A 26,419-nucleotide genomic window follows, 5' to 3' on the forward strand; every position below is an offset into this window, starting at 1 on the left:
TTCACAGGCTGGAAGAGGAACAGTGGGGAGCAATATTCAAATAAACCAGGTTCAGCTGATCGCACGTTCAGTTGCGGTAAATCAATTCACTCAAGGTTCTTTAAAAACCTGGAGGTTTCTCCTACTTTCTAAAAAGAAGTGTGAAATAAGATGAAAGACTTATAAGATGAAAAAAGGTTTTCAGATTGCCCTAGAAAGGACTTTCTCTTCATTGCAATTTGGGTGGAGAAAACTGGGGAGAAGAGGGATGGAACGCAAGAACAGCTTGAATTGTGACTACAAATATAAATGGACTCCTTACAATTTCCAACACGTTTAACACGGTGGGTACAGGCACAGGCCTGGACAACTTACAAGTGTGGGGAAGAAATCACAGGTCTTGTAATTCAGGAAATGCCGTTTGGTCTAGCCCCTCACTTAAGAGATAAACTGACTTCCCCAAGACAACACAATGACCTGGTAAGAGGAAGAAGTCCAGAGCCTAGATTTCCCGTCACCTCCTTTAGATCTTAAAATCTAAGATACAAGTTGCCAGGTGTGACTGGTGGATGGAAATCATAATTGTAACAACCTTTAAAAGGCAAAATAAAGCAGTAGAATTATTAAGTGATGCCCTGACTTTTTCAATGTCCAATTTCAAAGGAAACAAATGGCTTTACTCACCTGCAGGGAAAAACTCGCTCATTTTCTTTTTGTAGATTTTGAAGTCGACTTCTAGGAAGACACAGAAGATGATCCGATCCACCTAGAGGCAAACAATAGACACTTAAAGTGAAAGGAAATACGGCAAATGCCTTCCCAGAACATGGTGGTCTTGGAACAAAAAACAAACAGAAAACTTCCCAAAGATTTTCGGTGCTACACTGCTAACTACATGACAGCACTGAGTGGAGTTCGTGTGTGTGTGTGTGAGAGAGAGAGTGAGTGTGTTTGTGAATGCACTCTTTATGTAAATAAACCCATGGGCAATTTGGTGGAAAGATGTTATATAAATCAAATAAGAAATAATAAATGACAATAAGCTACTTTGCAGCAAGCTATAAAAAAGTTCTGAGATTCCACCAGGATACCTAGACTTTATGTTCTATTAAACAGCCACACGAGAGGTGTACAGCAGAATGACAATAAAGCATGTCAGTAAACGGAGAGCTCTTTGTCCTACCCTTGTTAGACAAATATATTTATCAAACCTGTATTTGAACATGGCCTAAAAAGCTTCGTGCAGTGTAATTTGCATGCAATCACTTGCTTTTAGCTTTACATACTTGGAAATGCAACAGAAATAAAATATAATTAGTTGACAGTACATGAGGTCAATGTAACTTTAATCTGGTAGGTTATTACTGAGTAAGGAAGTGTCACTTCAAAAGTAAAATGTGTACACAGTCCCTTTTCTCTGTTTCGAGAGCTTCTGCATGTAATGAGTTTCTCTGAGACATTCCGAGAGTAATACGGTAAACAGAGAAGAGAGATGGGATACACATAATAGCTCACGGATATCTGATATTAAATCGGTGACTCAATTTTGTGTCTTGAAAACAAACACCCCTTTAGTTCCTTTATTTTAACAATGTACAAAAAGTTAAAAGTTACCCCACCCATCAAACTGCAACTGGCCATTGACTAGAACATCAGTAGGAAATGGAAGTGGGGTATGCTGGTGGCAGGACAGGAAAAAACCCAAATGGATGTCATCCACCCAACCCCTCAGCTCTCCCAGCCTGTAGGGGACAGAGTCATGTGAGCCAAGTCCCAAAGTTCCCAGTAGGAGAGAAGATCTGCAGGAGTGGGATGGGAGAGGATTAGGACACAGGAATCCCAGCTTCCCTGATGGAAGCTCGGAGATGCGGCTTCCTGATTCCTGCACAAGTCTAGACCCCCAGCCGGTAGACCACCTCCTGGGCAGTCACTGGACTTCACCAAAAACCATGTAGCGCTACCCCAGTCTCTGTCCCATAGGGTGGAGAGAGCACTTGACCTTCAGAAATGGAAGGACTGGGGTGCAAAGAACCCTATTTTCCTTTCCCTGTATTCATTTGAATTTCTGGTGTCCAGCCTTGTCTGCATGGCAGTAAAGTTTGCTACAAATGTAAAAACTGTCACCATCAACTTACTCTCAGGTGATCTATAAATTTAGTGGAATAAATGATTATCTGTGCAATGCTGAATGCTCGTCTCCACTACCCTTACGGTGTGTTTATGCCCTGTGGCTAAAGATAAGAATCATAATGTCGAGCAATAGAATCAAGTTACAAAAGGACATACTTGCTTTGATACCATTATATGAATTTTTAAGCACAAAGATACAAGAGTGTAGGGATTCGTTCATAAGCACTAATGACCATAAACATACATAGGAATGTGACACATGAACTTCAAGATGATGATGATTTCTGATAAGGGAGGGAAGGTTAAATGATGGACAGGTAAGACTTTAAATGAATAGTTAATATTTTATTTATTTAGAAAGAAAAAAATTTAGAAAAAATATGGCAAATGGGTAACAACTATCAACTATGGGGGTAGGTACATGGATATCATATTATGTTCTACACTTTCTGTATATATGAAATACATCATAATTAAAAGTCCTAACATTAAAAATAAGACTCTGTTACTACTCAGCCATAAAAAAAGAATGAAATAATGCAACTTGCAGCAACATGGATGGACACAGAATTATCATACTAAGTGAAGTAAGTCAGAAAGAGAAGAATAGCATATGACATCACTATTACGTGGGATCTAAAATATGACACAGATGAGCTTACCTGCGAAACAGAAACTGATTCACAGACATAGAGAAGAGACTTGTGGTTGCCAAGGGGGAGGTGGGTGGGGGAGGGATGGATTGGGAGTTTGGGATTAGCAAATGCAAACTAGTATATAAAGAATGGATAAACAACAAGGTCCTACTGTATAGCACAGGGAACTATATTCAACATCCTGTGATAAATCCTAATAGAAAAGACTATGATAAAGAATGTATATATATATGTATAACTGAATCGCTTTGCTGTACAGCAGAAATTAAGACATTGTAAATCAACTACACTTCAATAAAATAAGTTAAAAAAATAATAAGATTCTGTGTTAGACATACTCTACTCTCCAGCTGCATTGAACTACTGATAATTTCCAAACACTATAATTATTCTCACTTCTGTGCCTGTGATGGTTGACTTTTTCTCCAGGCTTCAAATGATCATATTATTTATAAAGCCCCTAATTAAGATCAAAATCAAAACAAGAAAATTTGGTTCAAACCAGATCTAAGAAGAACAAGCTGAACAGTCTCATTTGTACTCATTTTTCCCTACTTTTACGGTCACTTAATATAAATTATGAGATTTATTTTTTAATCTTCATTGGAGTATAATTGCTTTATAATGTTGTGTTAGTTTCTGCTGTATAACAAAGTGAATCAGCTATATGTACATACATATCCCCATTTCCCCTCCCTCTTGTGTCTCCCTCCCACCCTCCCTATCCCACCCTCCCTATCCCACCCTCTAGATGGTCACAAAGCATTGAGCTCCCTGTGCTATGCGGCTGCTTCCCACTAGCTATCTAGTTTACATTTGGTAGTGTATATATGTGAATGCCACTCTCTCACTTCATTCCAGCTCCCCGTGTCCTCAAGTCAATTCTCTACATCTGTGTCTTTATTCCTGTCCTGCCCCTAGGTTCTTCAAAACCTTTTTTTTTTTTTTTTAAGATTTCATACGTATGAGTTAGCATACAGTATTTGTTTTTCTCTTTCTAACTCACTTCACTCTGTATGACAGACTCTAGGTCCATCCACCTCACTACAGATAACTCAGTTTTGTTTCTTTTTATGGCAGAGTAATATTCCATTGTATATATGTACCACATCTTCTTTATACATTCATCTGTAAACGGACACTTAGTTTGCTTCCATGTCCTGGCTATTGTAAATAGTGCTTCAATGAACATTGTGGTACATGACTCTTTCAGAATTATGGTTTTCTCAGGGTATATGCCCAGTAGTGGGAGTGCTGGGTCATATGGGAGTTCTATTTTTAGTTTTTAAGGAACCTCCATACTGTTCTCCATAGTGGCTGTATCAATTTACATTCCCACCAACTGTGCAAGAGGGTTCCCTTTTCTCCACACCCTCTCCAGCATTTATTGTTTCTAGATTTTTTGATGATGGCCATTCTGACTGGTGTGAGGTGATACTTCATTGTAGTTTTGATTTGCATTTCTCTAATGAGAAGTGATGTTGAGCATCCTTTCATGTGTTTGTTGGCAGTCTGTATATCTTCTTTGGAGAAATGTCTATTTAGGTCTTCTGCCCATTTTTGGATTGGGTTGTTTGTCTTTTTGATACTGAGCTGCATGAGCTGCTTGTAAATTTTGGAGATTAATCCTTTGTCCATTGCTTCGTTTGCAAATATTTTCTCCCATTCTGAGGGCTGTCTTTTCGTCTTATTTATGGTTTCCTTTGCTGTGCAAAAGCTTTGAAGTTTCATTAGGTCCCATTTGTTTATTTTTGTTTTTATTTCCATTTCTCTAGGAGGTGGGTCAAAAAGGATCTGGCTGTGATGTATGTCATAAAGTGTTCTGCCTATGTTTTCCTCTCAGAGTTTTATAGTGTCCAGCTTTACATTTAGGTCTTTAATCCATTTTGAGCTTATTTTTGTGTATGGTGTTAGGGAGTGTTCTAATTTCATTCTTCTATATGTAGCTGTCCATGTTTCCCAGCACCACTTATTGAAGAGGCTGTCTTTTCTCCATTGTATATTCTTGCCTCCTTTATCAAAGACAAGGTGACCGTATGTGCATGGGTTTATCTCTGGGCTTTCTATCCTGTTCCATTGATCTATATTTCTGTTTTTGTGCCAGTATCATACTGTCTTGATTACTGTAGCTTTGTAGTATAGTCTGAAGTCAGGGAGCCTGATTCCTCCAGCTCTGTTTTGCTTCCTCAAGATTGCGTTGGCTATTTGGGGTCTTTTGTGTTTCTATACAGTTGTGAAATTTTTTGTTCTAGTTCTGTGAAAAATGCCAGTGGTAGCTTGATAGGGATTGCATTGAATGTGTAGATTGCTTTGGGTAGTAGTCATTTGCACAATGTTGATTCTTCCAATCCAAGAACATAGTATATCTCTCCATCTGTTAGTATCATCTTTAATTACTTTCATCAGTGTCATAGTTTACTGCATACAGGTCTTTTGTTTCCTTAGGTAGGTTTATTCCTAGGTATTTTACTCTTTTTGCTGCAATGGTAAATGGGAGTGTTTCATTAATTTCTCATTCAGATTTTTCATCATTCGTGTATAGGAATGCAAGAGATTTCTGTGCATTAATTTTGTATCCTCCTACTCTAGCAAATTTAATGATTAGCTCTATTAGTTTTATGGTAGCATCTTTAGGATTCTCTATGTATAGTATCATGTCATCTGCAAGCAGTGACAGTTTTACTTCTCTTCTGATTTGGATTCCTTTTATTTCTTTTTCTTCTCTGATTGCTGAGGCTAAAACTTCCAAAACTATGTTGAATAATAGTGGTGAGAGTGGGAAACCATGTCTTGTTCCTGATCTTAGTGGAAATGGTTTTAGTTTTACACCATTGAGAACGATGTTGGCTGTGGGTTTGTCATATATGGTCTTTATTAGGTTGAGGTAAGTTCCCTCCATGTCTACTTTCTGGATAGTTTTTTTAAATCATAAATCGGTGTTGAATTTTGTCAAAAGCTTTCTCCGCATCTATTGAGATGATCATATGGTTTTTAATCCTTCAATTTCTTAATATGGTGTATCACATTGATTGGTTTGCATATATTGAAGAATCCTTGAATTCCTGGGATAAACCCCACTTGATCTTGGTGTATGATCCTTTTAATGTGCTGTTGGATTCTGTTTGCTAGTATTTTGTTGAGGATTTTTGCATCTATGTTCATCAGTGATATTGGCCTGTAGTCTTCTTTCTTTGTGACATCTTTGTCTGATATTTTCTCAGTCCCTTTCTTTTTCTCTTTTTCTTCTGAACCCCTATAATTCGAATGCTGGTGCATTTAATGTTGTCCCAGATGTCTCTGAGACTGTCCTCAATTTTTTTCATTCTTTATTTTGGTCTGCAGTAGTTATTTCCACTATTTTATTTTCCAGGTCACTTAATCTGCTCTTCTGCCTCAGTTATTCTATTGAGTCCTTCTAGAGAATTTTTAATTTCATTTATTGTGTTGTTCATCATTGTTTGTTTGCTCTTTAGTTCTTCTGGGTCCTTGTTAAACATTTCTTGTATTTTCTCCATTCTATTTGCAAGATTTTGAATCACCTTTACTATCACTACTCTGAATTCATTTTCAGGTAGACTGCCTATTTTCTCTTCATTTGTTTGGTCTGGTGGGTTTTTACCTTGCTCCTTCATCTGTTGTGTATTTCTCTGTCTTCTCATTTTGCTTAACTTACTGTGTTTGGGGTCTCCTTTTCACTGTCTGAAGGTTCATAGTTCCTGCTGTTTTTGGTGTCTGCTCCCAGTGGGTAAGGTTGGTTCAGTGGGTTGTGCAGGTTTCCTGGTGGAGGGAACGGTGCCTGTGTTCTGGTGGATGAGGCTGGATCTTGTGTTTCTGCTGGGCAGGACTGAGTCTGATGGTGTGTTTTGGGGTGTCTGTGAACTTACCATGATTTTAGGCAGCCTCTCTGCTAATGGATGGGGTTATGTTCCTGTCTTGCTAGTTGTTTGGCATTGGGTGTCCAGCAGTGGAGCTTGCTGGTCGTTGAGGGGAGCTGGGTCTTAGCATTGAGATGGAGATCTCTGGGTGAGCTCTCACCGATTGATATTATGTGGGACCGGGAGGTCTCTGGTGGTCCAATGTTCTGGACTCGGCTCTCTCACCTCAGAGGCTCAGGCCTGACACCTGGCTGGAGTACCAAGACCCTGTCAGCTACACGGCTCAGAAGAAAAGGGATTAAAAAAAGAAATATAATAAAATAATAAAAAAATAAAATAGTTATTAAAATAAAAATTAAATATATTAACATAAAAATTTTTTTTAAAAAGAGCAACCAAACCAATAAACAATTCCACCAATGATAACAAGTGCTAAAAACTATACTAAGATAAACATAAAAATCAGAAACCAGTCAGTCACATATGGCAAACCCCAAGTCTACAGTTGCTCCCAAAGTCCGCCGCCTCAATTTTGGGATGATTCGCTGGCTTTTCAGGTATTCCACAGATGCAGGTACATCAAGGTGATTGTGGAGATTTAATCCGCTGCTCCTGAGGCTGCTGGGAGAGATTTCCCTTTCTCTTCTTTGCCCGCACAGCTCCTGGGGTTCAGCTTTGGATTTGGCCCCGCCTCTGCATCTAGGTCGCCCTCTGGTGTCTGTTCTTAGCCCAGACAGGACAGGGTTAAAGTAGCAGCTGATTCCGGGGCTCTGGCTCACTCAGGCCGGGGCGGGGGGTGGGGGGGGTGGGAGGGGTATGGATGCGGAGCGAGCCTGCGGCGGCAGAGACCAGCCTGACGTTGCACCAGCCTGAGGTGTGCCGTGCGTTCTCCCCGGGAAGTTGTCCCTGGATCACGGACCCTGGCAGTGGCGGGCTGCACAGGCTCCCCGGAAGAGGGGTGTGGAGAGTGACCTGTGCTCACACACAGGCTTCTTGGTGGCGGCTGCAGCAGCCTTAGCATCTCATGCCTGTCTCTGGGGTCCCCGCTGTTAGCCGTGGCTCGCGCTTGTGTCCGGAGTTCGTTTAGGCGGTGCTCCGAATCCCCTCTCCTCATGCACCCCGAAACTATGGTCTCTTGCCTCTTAGGCAGTTCCAGACTTTTTCCCAGACTCCCTCCTGGCTAGCTGTGGCACACTAGCCCCCTTCAGGCTGTGTTCATGCCGCCAACTCCAGTCCTCTCCCTGGGATCCGACCTCTGAAGCCGGAGCCTCAGCTCCCAGCCCCCACCTGCCCCGGCAGGTGAGCAGACAAGCCTCTCGGGCTGGTAAGTGCTGGTCAGCACCGATCCTCTGTGCAAGAATCTCTCCGCTTTGCTCTCCGCACCCCTGTTACTGCGCTCTCCTCTGTGGCTCTGAAGCTTCCCCCGTCCGCCACCCTCCATCTCCACCAGTGAAGGGGCTTCCTAGTGTGTGGCAACTTTTCCTCCTTCACAGCTCCTTCCCCGAGGTGCAGGTCCCGTCCCTATTCTTTTGTCTCTGTTTTTTCTTTTTTCCTTTGCCCTACCCAGGTACTTGGGGAGTTTCTTGCCTTTTGGGAAGTCTGAGGTCTTCTGCCAGTGTTCAGTAGGTGTTCTGTAGGAGTTGTTCCACATGTAGATGTATTTTTGATGTATTTGTGGGAAGGAAGGTGATCTCCACGTTTTACTCCTCCGCCATCTTGAAGGTCTTCTCCTGGGATTTTTTTTAAACACTTATGTTGTGTGTGTGTGTGTGTGTGTGTGTGTGTGAGTACGTTTGTTGGTGGGAGAGGGGAGGGGAGGGTTAGTGGTAATGCCAGTCACTGCTACTAAGTGTACTTTTAGGCATTACGGACTAAATACAGATTTCTTAAATATTGCAAAGAATTGTAATCCACCTTTTAGCACTTTAGGGTTTGTTACCATGGAAATGGTATGGGTCCAAAATTCAGCAGCCTGATTTATTTATTTTTTCCTCAAAGAGAAGATGGATGATGAAGGAAAAGTACTTTTATTTTAAGCTAATTGAGTCTCCCAGTTCCCTGGCCTTACCCTTAGGCATAACACTGAAAATATCTTGGAAGCAAGTTGAATCCAAGAATTAACCTCATTTGCCAAGTGCTTGTTATATACACATATGTGCATGTATTTTTATACACACACAGGGTTATTGCTGGATAAGATCTCATTTAGTTGGCAAGCTCTGTGTTTATAAACTCATCATGGGTATTGATCACCACTTGTGGTGGACAATATTTTCCAAGATGGCGTGCAAGATATCCCATCCTTCAGGTTCCTCTTGAAACGTAATGCTGATTCTCTTCTCTTTGAGAGGTGGGATTTATACTTCCTCCTCTTGAATCCGCGAGTGCCTGGAACTCTGGCAGAGATCTGTGAGTTCTGAGTCCATGTCATGAAAGGTGATAGGGTTTCTGCCCAGTCCTCTTGGGATGCTCGTTCTCATACGTAATCATCATGCCATGAGGAAGCAGAGACCCTGGAGAATCCATGTGCAGATGGATTCTAGGGGCGAGTAGCCCCTAGATGACCTCAGCTCCTGGCTTTTGAGCTACTCCAGGTAATGCTACGTGGGATGGAGCTGAACCTTTCCTGCTGAACTCTACCCAAATGGCAGATTTGTGAGCAAAACAGAGAAATACACAGTTAGAAATCAGATAATTTTCTAGCTCGTTCCTACTGCCATGTTTGGATTCTTGCTTCTCTAGCTATGCGGTAACGACTCCTATTGAAAAGCTCAGACTGAATGGGGTAGAAGTCAAGGTCACAATGGTGTGACAAGAAGAACATAGAAAGTCTGATTGCTACATGGCTGAGAGACTGGAAATCTGACTTGTACAAAGGAGGAAGGACCTGGGTGATCCACTCTAGCCCCAGAAAAATTTCATGAACATATAGAAGAATGCCTCACTACTGAGGCTTTGGAGCATGGTTTCCTGGTTAGGTATAAATAGAGCAATTTTGTACAGTGGTTGTTCTTGAGAGACTATATTTATTCATTTATTATTCAGATATTAACTGAACACCTTCAGTTTGTGGGGCTTAGCCCACGTGCCAGTCTCTCACAAGAAAACCTGAATCCAGAATTGAGGGATTTTTCCCCTTCAAGGCCAAACAATTAGTGGGAGAATCTTAGGCCTCTTAACTTCACATCTAAGCGTTCTTTCTGTGATATCACCCAGAGAGAGACATAGGGGACTGAGTTTCTAGGCCTGTCACCAGTTCTGTGACACTGGACAAGCCGTTGTCTCTCCAGGCCCCAGTTTTCAAGTCTTTATAAGGAAAGGATTGTATTACACCATTTCTACAGTTTCCTCCCTCCCTTCTTCTTTTTATCTCAGTCTATCTCTGTGTTCGTTTGGTACTATGTCAACTTAGTTGAGCTGAAATTACATTTCTCTGAAAAGCTCGAGCGTAGAGTTGGCCATAGAGCAATTTCTATGAGATCTGGGGGTCAGGGGTGCAGCTGTTTTGCTGGGCAGGTGGGTGCAGGGCACCGGATTCTGGGCAGGTCGTGCACTGTAGCTCATCACTGCCTCACCTGGGTGTGAGGTAACCAGTGGGTCCACAGCTTCTCCAGCTCTTGCTGGCTCTCTGAGTCCTGGGCTGGGCACACGTGCAGTTCCGCATCAAGGGCACTGCCTTCTCTTCTGGGGGGCACTGCACGTTTGGGGTTCCAGGCAGTAAGAGGCAGATGTACGTGGCAGTTTGTCCCTGTGGATCCCACCTTGCTCCCATGGCTCCTACTTTGTCCTTGCCCTCTTCCATTTTGCATCCAGCTTTCCTCTTGACCTCCTGCCCTGCTGACATGCTCCAGGCCTGGTCAGAGGCAGAGGCAATGACCTTCCACACCCTTGTTTACCACCTCCCTCTGCAGGGCCCTGGTTAGGGGCTCTGCTCAGCCATCCAACCCCTTCTGGACATTTACTTCCTCAGTTTCTCCCAAAGTTGTATAAGTTCTAACTCCTGTAACAAACCCCTTATTCCATGTCACTCATAAGGCTCTGCTTCCCTGATTAAACCCGACTGATGTAACCTTTAATACCATTTCATTGAATATCATGGTGCAGAACATAATGAAGGGCAAAAAATAGTAACAGTGTTCCTCTTCAGAAGTGTGTAACCTGTCAGGGCTACTCAGATCCCAATGACTTTCTTCAAGATAGACTTTGATTGGTCCTAGCCCATCTTCTTGGTGAACGTCCTGAAGTATGCAGGCACTGTTTGGTAGTTAAAGAAACTTTTGTACTTAAAATGACTCACACTTATTTTTTTTAATGTACAAGTTGTTAGTAAACTCAGATGGGTCCTCAGGCTAAACCATAATTGCGAATAATAAAAAAGGCGACACTTCACTTTAAAGTGAAAAGACAATATCAAGTATTGGCAAGGATGTGGATTAACAATAACTCTCACATACTACTTCTGGTGCAATTACTTTGGAAAATTATTTGGCAGTACCTACTAAATTAGCTGAATATGCACAGATGCTACAACCCAGCAATTTCACCCCTAGGTAGACAGCCAGCAGAATATACATGTATGTTCACAAAAGGACACATACTGCAACGTTCACAGCAGCACTATTTGTAGTATCTCCAAATTGGAAGCTACTTAAATGCCCACAAATGGTAGAATGAATAAATGAATTGTGATCTATTCATACAAGGGGATACTACAAACCAGTAAGACTGGAAAATTTATGACTATAGACAATAATATAAACAAACAGTACTGAGTAAAAGAATCCAGAAAAAAAGAGTCCACACTGGATGGTTCCATCTCTATAAAGTTCAAAATTGTTAGAGAAATAGGAAAAATCACCTGTGGTGTTAGATGTTAATATAGCAAATTACTCTGGGGTGAGGGTTGGTGAAGAGGGGCCCAGGGGAATGCTTGGGATCCTGATTTTTCAATCTGGGTGCTAGCTCCATAGATCTGTTTAGTTTGTGAAAAGTCATACTTAGGATCTATGCTCTTCTCTGAATGTTATACTTCAATAAGAATTTTTTTTAAAGGTTGAAAGTCTTTTGTTACAATTGTCTTGGTCAACAATCAAAAATCTATTTCCACTGACTTAGAGGTCAAAAAAGTCCTTTAAAAACTGACCTCCTAAAGGCAATCTCTCCATATATTTCCACTGATGCTAGCTCACCCATCAAGGCATAAAGGAGTAAAGATGTATTTTCTTTAACAAGATACCTATTAATCCACAGTTGGGGGTTTTATGCCCCATAAACACAATGACATAAGTTCTTTTAATCTTTTTCAGCATCATAGCCACTGCCCCTGAAAAGGGTTACACAGCGAAGCAGGTTTGGAATATCCACAGCCGACCTCCATGTTTCACGGCTAACAGTCCTACGGCCATTGACACAGCCAAGATTATCACGTGTTCAGCAATCCTGGGAGAATGAATGGAGTCTGATGAATGCAACTTGCTTCCCCAATGAGAAACAACCAACATTCAGAGACTTGGTGTGCACGCAAATACTGCTTTAACTGATGGAGGGGTATCCTGTGTAACTACAGCCTGATGGGCAAGGGCGGTGAAGTCCAGCCTTATTGACAGATAAACCAACAGCCTCACCGGTACAGGCTTGGATATTGGGTATCTTCCTAAAACAGTGGCTGCTGCTAATAAGTGAATTAAATTCCAGGGCTTAAGGATCAACGTGGCATGAGTACGGGTTCTGAGAGGGAGGGAAGACGAAGGCAATTGGAGCTTGCTTGGTGCGACGGGTAAATCAAGGGTAAATAGAGTTACAAGGGGATACGTTCACTGCTGATTAAAGAACAAAACCAAGAAATGGGATGCCTGGGTCCTAGCCCCTCCTCTTCGACAATCTGCTCTCCTCCCCGGTGTATTAGTTCTCTGTTGTTGTCTAACAGATGACTACAAACTTCACGACTTATAAAACAAAGTTTTATTATCTCACGGTTTCTGTGGGTCAAAAGTCCAGGCTGCACAGAGTTGGGTCCTCTGCTTGGGGTCTCAGAAGCTACAATCAGGTGTCAGCTGCACTGCAGTTCTCACCTGAGCTCGGGGTCTTCTTACAGCCTCATTCAGGTTGTTGGCGGAATCTAGTTCCCTGCAGTTCTAGGACTGAGGTTCCCACTTTCTTGCTAGCTGTTGACTAGGGACAGTTTTAGCTTCTAGAGGCCACCTGCAATTCATCGTCATGTGGCCCTGAAAGGCAGCTCAGGACATGGATGCTTTCTTTCTTTCGGGCCAGCAAGAGTATGTCTCTACGACTTTCTCCATCTCCAACCTGTAGACTCCTTTTAAGAGCTCGGGCCCCACCAGGACACTCTCATTTTTAATGAGCTAAAGTGATTAAATACCTTAATTACATCTACAAAAAAATCTCTTTTGCCTAATCCAGGGAGTGACGACCCCATCATGTTCACAATCACGGGCAGAAGGTGGACAAGGTGTGCTCACCAGGGGGTGGGGGGCTTGGAGGCATCTCAGACTCCCATCTCCCACAGCCAGCCACCTCCGTGGGGTCAGCTGCCCTTGTTCCAACCTGGACTTGACCACTTAGCTGTTCTGTGACCTTGAGCAGGTCACTTAACCTTTCTAAGCCTCAGTCTCCTCATCTCTGAAATGGAGACACTGACCTTGTGGGGCCTGGTATATTAGTTTCCTATTGTTGCATAACAAGTGACCCCAAGCTTCATGGTTCAGAGCAACCCCTCACTGTTAGGTTATGGTTCTGTAGGTCAGAGTCGGCCTGGTGTGACTGGGTTCTCTGGTCAGGGCATCACAAGGGTGAAATCAAGGTGTCAGCTGCGCTGACTTCTCATCTGGAGGCTGTGAAGAGGAATCCTCTGCTAAACACCTTCTTGTGGCCAGAATTCAGCTCCTTGCAGGTGCAGGACTGAGGTCCCCGTTCCCTGGTTGGCTGTCGGCTGGGGTCACTCTCAGCTCCTGGAGTCCACCTGCATCACTTGTCAGATGTCCACCTCCATCTTCAAAGCAGCAAAGGCGCGTTAAGTCCTTCTTGATTTTGAATCTCTAACGTCCTCCATATCTGACCTCTAGACCTAGATTTAAAGGACTCCCCTGATAAGGTCAGGCCCACCTGAATGGTCTCCCTACCTTAAGGTCAACTGATTTGGGACTTTAATTACATCTGAAAAATCTCTCCACAGCATATTCAAGCCTAGATTATTGTTTGAATAACTGAATAACTGGGAGAAGGTGTGGGCACACCAGATGTTGGGCATCTTGGAAGAATCTTAGAATCCTTCTGCCACAGCTGGCTGTAATGACCACATGAGATATTCTATGTAAAGTGCTTGGCAAACGGCCTGACATATAGTAAATGCTCATAAACATTGGTTATTTATTTGTAAAGTTATTATTCACAAGGTACTTGAAACACTTAGCACAGCACTGGCATATAAATAAAATCACCGTTCACTGGCTGAGTCCTTTGTTTCTATCCTGATCTCTTAAAACAGGTCAAGGAAAAGTACAAGCCAAAGAGAGAACATCGGGAGCACTTTTTTTTGACTGGCATGCAGAAAGGCCACTTTATTGCAGTTCCAACTTTGCTGAGGAATTCTATCTTAAAAGAAACATTTACAAAAATGGCCCATATTATATATAAAGCAGTTTTTTTTTTTTTTTTTGGTGTGACCATATCAGCCAATGAGAGAAAGGAAAAAAAGGGTAAGTTCACAGCTGAACTGCAGTAATGGAAAAGATTTCACAAGACCCTCCAGGGGTTTTGGGTCTGATATTTTAATATTGCTGTCAAATGTCACTGAATATTATTCTTCTGGTTCTTGAAGGTAATAAGTATGTCCATACTTCTGCACTCCACCACAGAAGCTAGTATTCCAATCTAAATTACAGAATGAGAAAATTTTTCTCTCCGTGTTTCCAGAGATTTTGAGAGAAGTTGGAGAGCATTCGTAATCCATACACACTCAAAGGGCATCTTTGCATTTTGAAATTGCTTCTGCATGCATAAAAAGGATCCTTTATTGTTGGGGGATTTTTGCAAAACCAGTTCATCTATCATTACTCTTTGGCAGCACAATTCAGAGTCTTCTTGTTTTGTTTTGATAAATTGCTCTTTTCGACTTTCCTTCAACTCTATAAGAAAAAATCGTCATGTAGCCAAAGAAGCAAGCGTTATTTTGATTTGAGCTGGAGGCTCGTTCATACAAGTTAATTTCCAAGCCTGTCTCACATCGATCAAAGTGGACACCCTCGCAAATGACACATCTGTTGGGATCCATGAAGCTGTTTCACGTGCTTAACACAGAAGAGAGAGAAACGCACGCAAGGGCTTCGGACCTGCAGTTCCAAATGGTAAGCACGCCTTGCCCTGCCCTGCCCTTGGAACCAAAGAAATAATCCTTAGAAATGTTGGGGGCAGGGCAACGCCAGTCAGAGATGAAGAACAGCTTCACAACTGGGGAAGGTTTTGCGGCGTGCTACTCACATCTGCCCCTCCCTTCAGGACTAGAGCCCTCTTGATTCCCATTGATGGAGGTACCAGTGACTGACAGCTCTGAGGAGACCCTCTCAGAGGACTGTCCTCTGCTGAGAAGTGCACCTCACCCATGCTGAGCCCCTCTTCCCGAAGTCAGCCTGCACCCAGGGACTGGCTCATCCAGATGTCCAAAGGCTCAGACCCTTTCCTTCAGTTTGATGCAGTTCTAAAGGACCATCGGTTATGAGCTGAACCGTGTGTCCCCACTTCCCCAAATTCATATCTTGAAGTCCTAACATTCAATACCACAGAATGTGACTGTATTTGGAGACAGAGCCTTGAAAGGAGTAAGTTAAAATGAGGTCATTAGGATGGGCCCTAATGAAATATGACTGGTGTCCTCAGAAGAGAAGATTAGGACACAGACACACACAGAGGGAAGACCATGTGAGGACACGGGGAAGACGGCCATCTACAAGCCAAGGAGAGAGGCCTCAGAAGAAACTGACCCAGCTGACACCCTGACCTCAGACTTCTAACTTCCACAAAGTGTGTGGAAATGAATTTCTGCAGCTAAACCACCCACTCTGTGACACTTTGTTATGGCAGCCCTAGCAAACCAATTCACCACACCAGCTTCGGAGCTCCTGGTGGGTGCAACTTCTCCCTCTCCCCAATTCTGCTTCCCTCATTCAGCTCCCTCTCCCCCCAGGTATCGATCAAGAGCATGATCCAATAAACCTCCTGCTTGCAAACCTCCTTCTTGGTCTGCTTCCCTGAAAACTTGACCTATGTCAACAACCCACTGTTTTGGGCAATCTGAATGATTTTCTTTTTATGCCCACTTTCAACATCATTTCTGATGATGCAAATGGCAGGAGTCAATCACACATGAAGCCCGCTGCCTAAGGTCTGTCCAACAGGTGACTACACTACGCGCTCCTCGTGGAGATGCAACCATATTCTATGCTTGGGCTGAGCAATGGGTAAGAGGCTAGGATTCACTTTAAAAGAGCATTGAGAATCAACATAAACCATGAATGCCATCCAAATAAAGTGACAGTAGATTCACTGAAACGGGGGCTCCCTCTGACACTCACTATTGGGAAATGAGTCTCAAAGCTCTTTGTGTACTCGGTTCTGAGGATGGGAGACCAGGCCCGTGGGCAACTTGTGCAATGTCAGCCATAACAAGTCATGGTAAAGTATGTCCTAAAATCACTGATGCCGTCCAGACCTGAGACACATTTCTGCAGATGTTATTTCTTGTTTCTAGTGCCAGGTGTAGCCTTTTGATTAAGAGGAATGGATTTCCTTTTGTGTAAGAGGTGGGTTACTTAGTTGGGTTTTAACAAATCCATAAAAATGAGTCCACGTGGTCCAGAGGTGTGGTCTGGGGGTGTGACAGGCACTGTGGGGCCCTGTACCTATCCCCTCAGGTCTTAGGAGTGTGGAAGCCAGTGAATATGGCCATGCATCTGCAGTTCTTTACCTAAAACCTTTCTTAGTGCTAAGAGACTCTGACCAAATATCCAGTAAACTGGGAGTTTGGAGAATGAATGCTTCCTGCCTTAGCAACACTCAACCAAAGACTGGCTGGAGTTGATATTAAAATAGCCCCATTGCATCACCCTGGGCTGGGAAAACCCAGAGTTCTCCAGGGAGAGAAGCTTCTGGTTGTGCAGGGTGGTAACGTGATTGCATGTCTGTCTTAACCTTTCTCATCCCTTCTTCACCCACAACTAATCTACCTCTCCTTTATTCCGTGTTTTAGGATCTGCTTTGGGAAGAAGCCAGATGAAGAGATGAGAAGAAAACGGGTCGAATAAAACTGGTCAAGTATCAACGTAGCCTCAGTATCCAGTCTGCTAAGGTTGATTTAACATAACGCAGCTTCTGACGCGGTTAAGGTATAGACCTCCTGCCCACACTTTGCTGTCACTCGCATGGTGCCCTAAGCACACTTCCACTGAGGAGGCAGTGCCCAGAATAGGTCTTCTGACTCAAAGTTCTTCTTCACAATATAGTCTGTAACATGAAATTACCCTTCCAATGATGGAGCCGCGGCGCTCTTGTCAACCCTGCTAACCCAGCTGCAACCCCCTATTGTAGATTTCATACTTCAGCTTCCGAGAACATTCTGTTTCTGTTCTCTCTTATTTGATTAAGAACATCTGCAGAGGTGGTTCAGCTACAAAAGTTAATAATTACTCTTTTTTGTGTGTCACCCTAATTAAAAATGTCAAGGAAGAATTGTCATTCATTGTGGCTTATGAGGTTGCCCATGGCGGATAGCGCTTTAGAGAGCCCACAAATCACGACCTTAAAAGATGCCATCGTCAGGAGAGATAGAAACTCTCCTCAGAACGGCATTGCTATGCCAAGTCGCAAGGTGGCTCTGAAGGCTGTTCACGATGCTCAGCAGCGTGGAGACTGCCAGAGAATCGTGCACATGAGGGTCCGCACATTCTCATTTTCCCCAACATTTCCATTAGCATCTGAAAGTCCTGTGGACGCCAGTTACAGTTCAAAGGAAGCTCATTAACATAGCATCCCCAAAGAGCATTTTGTGAGGACAAAACCTGTTTCTCTCAAGCTGGTGTCCTTCCCACTCCCGCAGGAAAGTATCTTTTTGTTCAAAAGACAAATCCTAAGAGAACAATCAGTCTTGAATAATCTTCCATACGTTTATGTCTCATACAATAAGAAAGAGCAAACCAAAGAGGTTCTATCCAAAAGGCCCCGGAAGGCTGGGTGGTGGCAGCAGTTGGGTGTGTGGGTGAGTGGCACCTCTGTGGTTTGTGGAGTGTATAGCAGAGAAGGGAGGGAAAAGAGAGTGGTCCATTTATGTCTCTCCTCCCAACCACCCTCTGTTCTCTCTCTTTAACTCCTCCGTCATGCGCTATCCGCTCCAAAGCGTGCACTGTTATTTTGTATTTATGTATTATATATAACATGTATAATAATGTTGTATACTATTTATATATATTTATGTATTTATATATATACTTTATCAAAGTGTAGTTGCTGTACAATATTATTTATGTTACAGGTGTATAATACAGTGATTCACAGTTTTTAAAGATTATACTCCATTTATAGTTATTATAAAATATTGGCTATATTTCCTGTGTTGTACAATACATCCTTATTTTATACATAATAGTTTGTACCTCTTAATCCCCTACCCCTACTTTGCCCCTCTGCCCTTCCCTCTCCCCACTGGTAGCCACTAGTTTGTTTGTTCTCTCTCTCTCTTTTGTTTTTTTATTGCCCTGCCCCTCACTTTGTGGGATCTTAGTGGCCAGGATCTGACCAGGGATTGAACCCGGGCCCCAGCAGTGAGAGCACGGAGTCCTAACCATTGGGCAGCCAGGGAATTTCCCACTAGTTTGTTTTCTACATCTGTAAGTCTGCCGCATTATTTTTATCTACTTGCAATGACTCTCTTGAAATGCCAGATGAAGGAACATGTGCCCAATGAGACTAAATCCCTGGGGGAGATACCACCTTTTACTTTAGTCCTTTTTCCATCTAACAATCAATGTAAACTGAAGGGTACAGAAAAAAGGCCTCGATTACACTGCTGCACTGGACAAGTAGGCTTTGAACGGCTTGATGACCACAACTCCTTGACTGATGGACCCCAAAATGAAACACCATTTGAGAAAAAGATGGAAACGTTGGCCCCCGGCTTTTTCTCTCGATGAAGCAGCCCTAACTCTCCCCCTCTGACCCTCTGTGGTTCATCACCCTCCACGCTGTCCTTCTCAACCACACTGCCATCACCCTGACAGGCTGAAATAAGGTTGGTCCCCACTTCATGCTTTGAAAATCAAATACAACTTTCAGTGGTCTTATCAATTAAGTTTTTTTCAGGCGTTTATCAGAGAATGCCCTCAAGGTTGTTAAGTCTCTCTCAGGGGCTTGAGATGGTATCAAAGGAGCTCCTGCAAAATTTTATTTAATTTTGAGTTTTGTCACATGGTCTTTTGTTTAATGGACTGTATAAAATGCTCACGCTTGTATGCATATGGAAACAATGTTTCTCCTCCCAATCATTACAGACCCTCGGATCCTCGAAGAAGATGAGCTCTGCTTTACAGTAGTTTCAATCCTCCCTGGCACACTGTTCCATACCCTCCATGGGGGCTGGAACCCCACTCCTGCCAGACAATCATGACTTAACTGACATAGAGTCAGTGTGCTTGGTATATTGGTACATTTGCATGAGACAGAGAGATAGGTATTGGTAAACATAAATAAAGAGATTTGAAATTCCAAAAGTATTTACCTTCAGGTACTACAATGTTAAGGTATAATTCAGCCTTCTAAACTCTACAGTTTAAAACCAAATCCATTATGAATATCAAAATCTTCTCAGGGAAAGGGTAGGGAAAGGACTGATAGTTATTGAACAGTTCTCTGCTAGAGTCTCAGGTATGTGGTTTCACCTGCGTAAGCTCAGGTCATCCAGGACACTATGTGTGAAATAACTATAAATATCCTAATTTTGTAGTAAGACCACCTTATTTTTTTCCTTTTTAAGAAAACAAAACCAATTAGAACAACAACAAAAGAATAACCAGCCTACCAAAAACAAAACCAGAAAAGACAAGACCAGAGCATAGAAATGTCAACTGCATGTCAACTTTCTTAATCGCTCGGAGGACATGGGGAAAAAAGAACAATTAAAGTATCCACTAAGATTATTTTAATAGAGGGTAATAGAATGACGGCTTTCTGAAAATAGCCAACAGATGTCCCACACATTATACTGAGTCTTGTTATATAACGTCTGTGGCTATAATCCCTTAAAAATCTCTTTTTTAGACTTCACTCTGCGACAGCATCTGTGATGCTAAATGCTGCAGCGGCTGATTCCTGGTTTTCACGGATGCCAGTTACAGGTCAAAATTTAAGAGCAGTAAAAGTAAAGACTTCGTTTGCATTTTCAGCTGGAAAAAGATGCTTTATTCACATCTGGGCTGTATCCAATAATGTTCTGTTCCACCATCCTTCAGCAGGAGGGGAAGTGCCCAAATTACAAAGATGTGCAAATGTAATTGGCATATTGGCACAATTTGGAGTAACTACTCAATTGCTTAAAGAGATACATTCCTAAAATAACATTGCCAAAATCCACGCTAAACTTTCCACCTTAAGTATGGTTTTGTTCCATGAATTTAACTGGATGATTTATTTGTTAAAAACAAACCAATTCAGAGACAGGAAAAGATGGCAGAAGAGTAAGATGCGGAGATCACCTTCCTCCCCACAGATAAATCAGAAATACATCTACACGTGGAACAACTCCTACAGAACACCTACTGAACGCTGGCAGAAGACCTCAGACCTCCCAGAAGGCAAGAAACTACCCACATACCTGGGTAGGGCAAAAGAAAAAAGAATAAACAGAGACAAAAGAATAGGGACGGGACCTGCACCAGTGGGAGGGAGCTGTGAAGGAGGAAAGGTTTCCACACACTAGAAGCCCCTTCGCGTGCAGAGACTGCGGGTGGCAGAGTGGGGAAGCTTCGGGGCCGCGGAGGAGAACGCAGCAATAGGGGTGCGGGGGACAAAGCGGAGAGATTCCCGCACAGAGGATCGGTGCCGACCGGCACTCACCAGCCCGAGAGGCTTGTCTGCTCACCCGCCGGGGCGGCCGGGGCTGGGAGCTGAGGCTTCAGCTTTGGTCGGAGCGCAGGGAGAGGACTGGGGTTGGCGGGGTGAACACAGCCGGAAGGGGTTAGTGCGCCACAGCTAGCCGGGAGGGAGTCTGGGGAAAAGTCTGCACCTGCCGAAGAGGCAAGAGACTTTTTCTTCCCTCTTTGTTTCCTGGTGCACGAGGAGAGGTGATTAAGAGCGCTGCTTAAAGGAGCTCCAGAGACGGGCGCGAGCCGCGGCTAAAAGCACGGGCCCCAGCGACGGGCATGAGACGCTAAGGCTGCTGCTGCCGCCACCAAGAAGCCTGTGTGCGAGCACAGGTCACTATCCACACCCCGCTTCCGGGGAGACTGTGCAGCCCGCCACTGCCAGGTCCCGGGATCCAGGGACAACTTCCCCGGGAGAACGCACGGCGCACCTCAGGCTGGTGCAACGTCATGCCAGCCTCTGCCACGCAGGCTCGCCCCGCACTCCGTGCCCCTCCCTCCCCCTGGCCTGCGTGTGCCAGAGTCCCCAAATCAGATGCTCCTTTAACCCCGTCCTGTCTGAGCGAAGAACAGACGCCCTCCGGCGACCTACACGCAGAGGTGGGGGCAAATCCAAAACTGAACCCCGGGGGCTGAGAGAACAAAGAAGAGAAAGGGAAATCTCTCCCAGCAGCCTCAGAAGCAGCGGATTAAATCTCCACAATCAACTTGATGTACCCTGCATCTGTGGAATACATGAATAGACAACGAATCATCCCAAATCGAGGAGGTGGACTCTGGGAGCAAGATACATTATTTTCCCCCCTTTTCCTCTTTTTGTGAGTGTGTATGTGTGAGATTTTGTCCGTACAGCTTTGCTTTCACCATTTGTCCCAGGGTTCTGTCCTTCCTTTTTTTTTTTTTTAATTTCCTTCCTTTCTTTCCTTCCTTCCTTGCTTCCTTCTTTCTTTCTCCTTCCTCCCTCCCTCCCTCCCCCTCTCTCTCCCTCTCTCTCTCTCTCTCTCTCTCTCTCTCTCTCTTTCTTTCTTTTCTTCTCCCTTTTATTCTGAGCCGTGTGGAGGACAGTCTCTTGGTGCTCCAGCCAGGTGTCAGGGTTGTGCCTCTGAGGTGGGAGAGCCAACTTCAGGACACTGGTCCACAAGAGACCTCCCAGCTCCACATAATATCAAATGGAAAAAATCTCCCAGAGATCTCCATCTCAACATCAACACCCAGCTCCACTCAACGACCAGCAAGCTACAGTGCTGGACACCCTATGCCAAACAACTAGCAAGACAGGAACACAGCCCCCACCCAATAGCAGAGAGGCTGCCTAAAATCATAATAAGGCCACAGACACCCCAAAACACACCACCAGACGTGGACCTGCCTACCAGAAAGACAAGATCCAGCCTCATCCACCAGAACACAGGCACTAGTCCCCTCCACCAGGAAACCTACACAATCCACTGAACCAACCTTAGCCACTGGGGGCAGACACCAAAAACAACGGGAACTACGAACGTGCAGCCTACAAAAAGGAGACCCCAAACACAGTAAGATAAGCAAAATGAAAAGACAGAAAAACAAGCAGCAGATGAAGGAGCAAGATAAAAACCCACCAGACCTAACAAATGAAGAGGAAATAGGCAGTCTACCTGAAAAGGAATTCATAATGATGATAGTAAAGATGATCCAAAATCTTGGAAAAAGAATAGAGAAAATGCAAGAAACATTTAACAAGGACCTAGAAGAACTAAAGATGAAACAAGCAACGATGAACAACACAATAAATGAAATTAAAAATACTCTAGAAGGGATCAATAGCAGAATAACTGAGGCAGAAGAACAGATAAGTGACCTGGAAGATAAAATAGTGGAAATAACTACTGCAGAGAAGAATAAAGAAAAAAGACTGAAATGAACTGAGGACAGTCTCAGAGACCTCTGGGACAACATTAAACACATCAACATTTAAATCATAGGGGTCCCAGAAGAAGAAGAGAAAAAAAAAGGGACTGAGAATATATTTGAAGATATTATAGTTGAAAACTTCCCTAATATGGGAAAGGAAATAGTTAATCAAGTCCAGGAAGCACAGAGAGTCCCATACAGGATAAATCCAATGAGAAACACACCAAGACACATATTAATCAAACTACCAAAAATTAAGTACAAAGAAAACATATTAAAAGCAGCAAGGGAAAAACAACAAATAACACACAAGGGAATCCCCATAAGGTTAACAGCTGATCTGTCAGCAGAAACTCTGCAAGCCAGAAGGGACTGGCAGGACATATTTAAAGTGATGAAGGAGAAAAACCTACCACCAAGATTACTCTACCAAGCAAGGATCTCATTCAAATTTGATGGAGAAAGTAAAACCTTTACAGACAAGCAAAAGCTGAGAGAGTTCAGCACCACCAAACCAGCTTTACAACAAATGCTAAAGGAAATTCTCTAGGCAAGAAACACAAGAGAGGAAAAGACCTACAATAACAAACCCAAAGCAATTAAGAAAATGGGAATAGGAACATACATATCGATAATTACCTTAAATGTAAATGGATTAAATGCTCCCACCAAAAGACTCAGAGTGGCTGAATGGATACAAAAACAAGACCCATATATATGCTGTCTACAAGGGACCCACTTCAGACCTAGGGACACATACAGACTGAAAGTGAGGGGATGGAAAAAGATATTCCATGCAAATGGAAATCAAAAGAAAGCTGGAGTAGCAATACTCATATCAGACAAAATAGACTTTAAAATAAAGACTATTACAGGAGACAAAGAAGGACACTACATAATGATCAAGGGATCAATCCAAGAAGAAGATACAACAAGTGTAAATATTTATGCACCCAACGTAGGAGCAATTCAATACATAAGGCAAATACTAACAGCCATAAAAGGGGAAATCAACAGTAACCCAATCATAGTAGGGGACTTTAACACCCCACTTTCACCAATGGACAGATCATCCAAAATGAAAATAAGGAAACACAAGCTTTAAATGATACATTAAACAATATGGACTTAATTGATATTTATAGGACATTCTATCCAAAAACAACAGAATACACATTTTTCTCAAGTGCTCATGGAACATTCTCCAGGATAGATCATATCTTGGGTCACAAATCAAGCCTTGGTAAATTTAAGAAAACTGAAATCGTATCAAGTGTCTTTTCCAACCACAATGATATGAGACTAGATATCAATTACAGGAAAAGGTCTGTAAAAAATACAAACACATGGAGGGCTAAACAATACATTACTTAATAACAAAGTGATCACTGAAGAAATCAAGGAGGAAATCAAAAACTACCTAGAAACAAATGACAATGGATACACGACGATCCAAAACCTATGGGATGCAGCAAAAGCAGTTCTAAGAGGGAAGTTTATAGCAATACAATCCTGCCTTAAGAAACAGGAAACATCTCAAATAAACAACCTAACCTTGCACCTAAAGCAATTAGAGAAAGAAGAACAAAAATCCCCCAAAGTTAGCAGAAGGAAAGAAATCATAAGATCAGATCAGCAATAAATGAAAAAGAAATGCAGGAAACAATAGCAAAGATCAATAAAACTAAAAGCTGGTTCTTTGAGAAGATAAACAAAATTGATAAACCAATAGGCAGACTCATCAAGAAATAAAGGGAGAAGACTCAAATGAATAGAATTAGAAATGAAAATGGAGAAGTAACAAGTGACACTGCAGAAATACAACGCATCATGAGAGATTACTACAAGCAACTTTATGCCAATAAAATGAACAACCTGGAAGAAATGGACAAATTCTTAGAAGTGCACAACCTGCTGAGACTGAACCAGGAAGAAATAGAAAAAATGTACAGACCAATCACAAGCACTGAAATTGAAACTGTGATTAAAAATATTCCAACAGGTCTTCCCTGGTGGAGCAGTGGTTGAGAGTCCGCCTGCTGATGCAGGGGACACGGGTTTGTGCCCCGGTGCAGGAGGATCCCACATGCCGCGGAGCGGCTGGGCCTGTGAGCCATGGCTGCTGGGCCTGTGCATCCGGAGCCAGTGCTCTTCAGCGGGAGAGGCCACAACAGTGAGAGGCCCGCATACCACAAAAAAAAAAAAAAAAAAACAGACTTCCAACAAACAAAAGACCAGGACCAGATGGCTTCACAGGAGAATTCTATCAAACATTTAGAGAAGAGGTAACACCTATCATTCTCAAACTCTTCCAAAATACAGCAGGGGGAGGAACACTCCCAAACTCATTCTATGAGGCCACCATCACCCTGATACCAAAACCAGACAAAGATATCACATAGAAAGAAAACTACAGGCCAATATCACTGATGAACATAGATGCAAAAATCCTCAACAATATACGAGCAAACAGAATCCAACAGCACATTAAAAGGATCATACCATGATCAAGTGGGGTTTAATCTCGGAATGCAAGGATTCTTCAATATACGCAAATCAATCAATGTGATACACCATATTAACAAATTGAAGGAGAAAAACCATATGATAATCTCAATAGATGCAGAGAAAGCTTTTGACAAAATTCAACACCCATTTATGATAAAAACCCTGCAGAAAGCAGGCATAGAGGGAACTTTCCTCAACATAATAAAGGCCATATATGACAAACCCACGGCCAACATCGTCCTCAATGGTGAAAAACTGAAAACATTTCCACTAAGATCGGGAACAAGACAAGGTTGCTCACTCTCACCACTCTTATTCAACATAGTTTTGGAAGTTTTAGCCACGGCAATCAGAGAAGAAAAAGAAATAAAAGGAATCCAAATAGGAAAAGAAGAAGTAAAGCTGTCACTGTTTGCAGATGACATGATACTATACATAGAGAATCCTAAAGATGCTACCAGAAAACCACTAGAGCTTATCAATGAATTTGGTAAAGTTGTAGGATACAAAATTAATGCACAGAAATCTCTGGCGTTCTTATACACTAATGATGAAATATCTGAAAGTGAAATTAAGAAGACACTCCCATTTACCACTGCAACAAAAAGAATAAAATATCTAGGAATAAACCTACCTAAGGAGACAAAAGACCTGTATGCAGGAAATTATAAGACACTGATGAAAGAAATTAAAGATGATACAAATAGATGGAGAGATATACCATGTTCTTGGATTGGAAGAATCAACATTGTGAACATGACTCTACTACCTAAAGCAATCTACAGATTCAATGCAATCTCTATCAAACTACCACTGGCATTTTTCACAGAACTAGAACAAAAAATTTCACAATTTGTATGGAAACACAAAAGACCCCGAATAGCCAAAGCAATCTTGAGAATGAAAAATGGAGCTGGAGGAATCAGGCTCCCTGACTTCAGACTATACTACAAAGTTACAGTAATCAAGACAGTATGGTACTGGCACAAAAACAGAAATATAGATCAATGGAACAGGATAGAAAGCCCAGAGATAAACCCATGCACATATGGTCACCTTATCTTTGATAAAGGAGGCAAGAATATACAGTGGAGAAAATACAGCCTCTTCAATAAGTGGTGCTGGGAAAACTGGACAGGTATATGTTAAAGTATGAAATTAGAATACTCCCTAACACCATACACAAAAATAAACCCAAAATGGATTAAAGACCTAAATGTAAGGCCAGACACTATAA

At 42.6% G+C, this 26,419-nt stretch overlaps 1 protein-coding gene across 1 annotated transcript in view; it reads right to left on the reverse strand.

Annotated features, from left to right (window-relative positions):
• The window catches only part of MACROD2 (mono-ADP ribosylhydrolase 2), a gene marked incomplete at its 3' end in the record, with an annotated part of 1,963,559 nt that overhangs the window by 191,279 nt on the left and 1,745,861 nt on the right, over positions 1-26,419 (reverse strand). Inside the window, 1 exon segment of the mRNA XM_082670986.1 lies at positions 664-745. Within this exon segment, the coding sequence (XP_082527112.1) occupies positions 664-745 (82 nt within the window).

Source organism: Grampus griseus (genome assembly GCF_964374135.1).
Source record: "Grampus griseus genome assembly, chromosome: 14".
Lineage (NCBI taxonomy): Eukaryota > Metazoa > Chordata > Mammalia > Artiodactyla > Delphinidae > Grampus > Grampus griseus.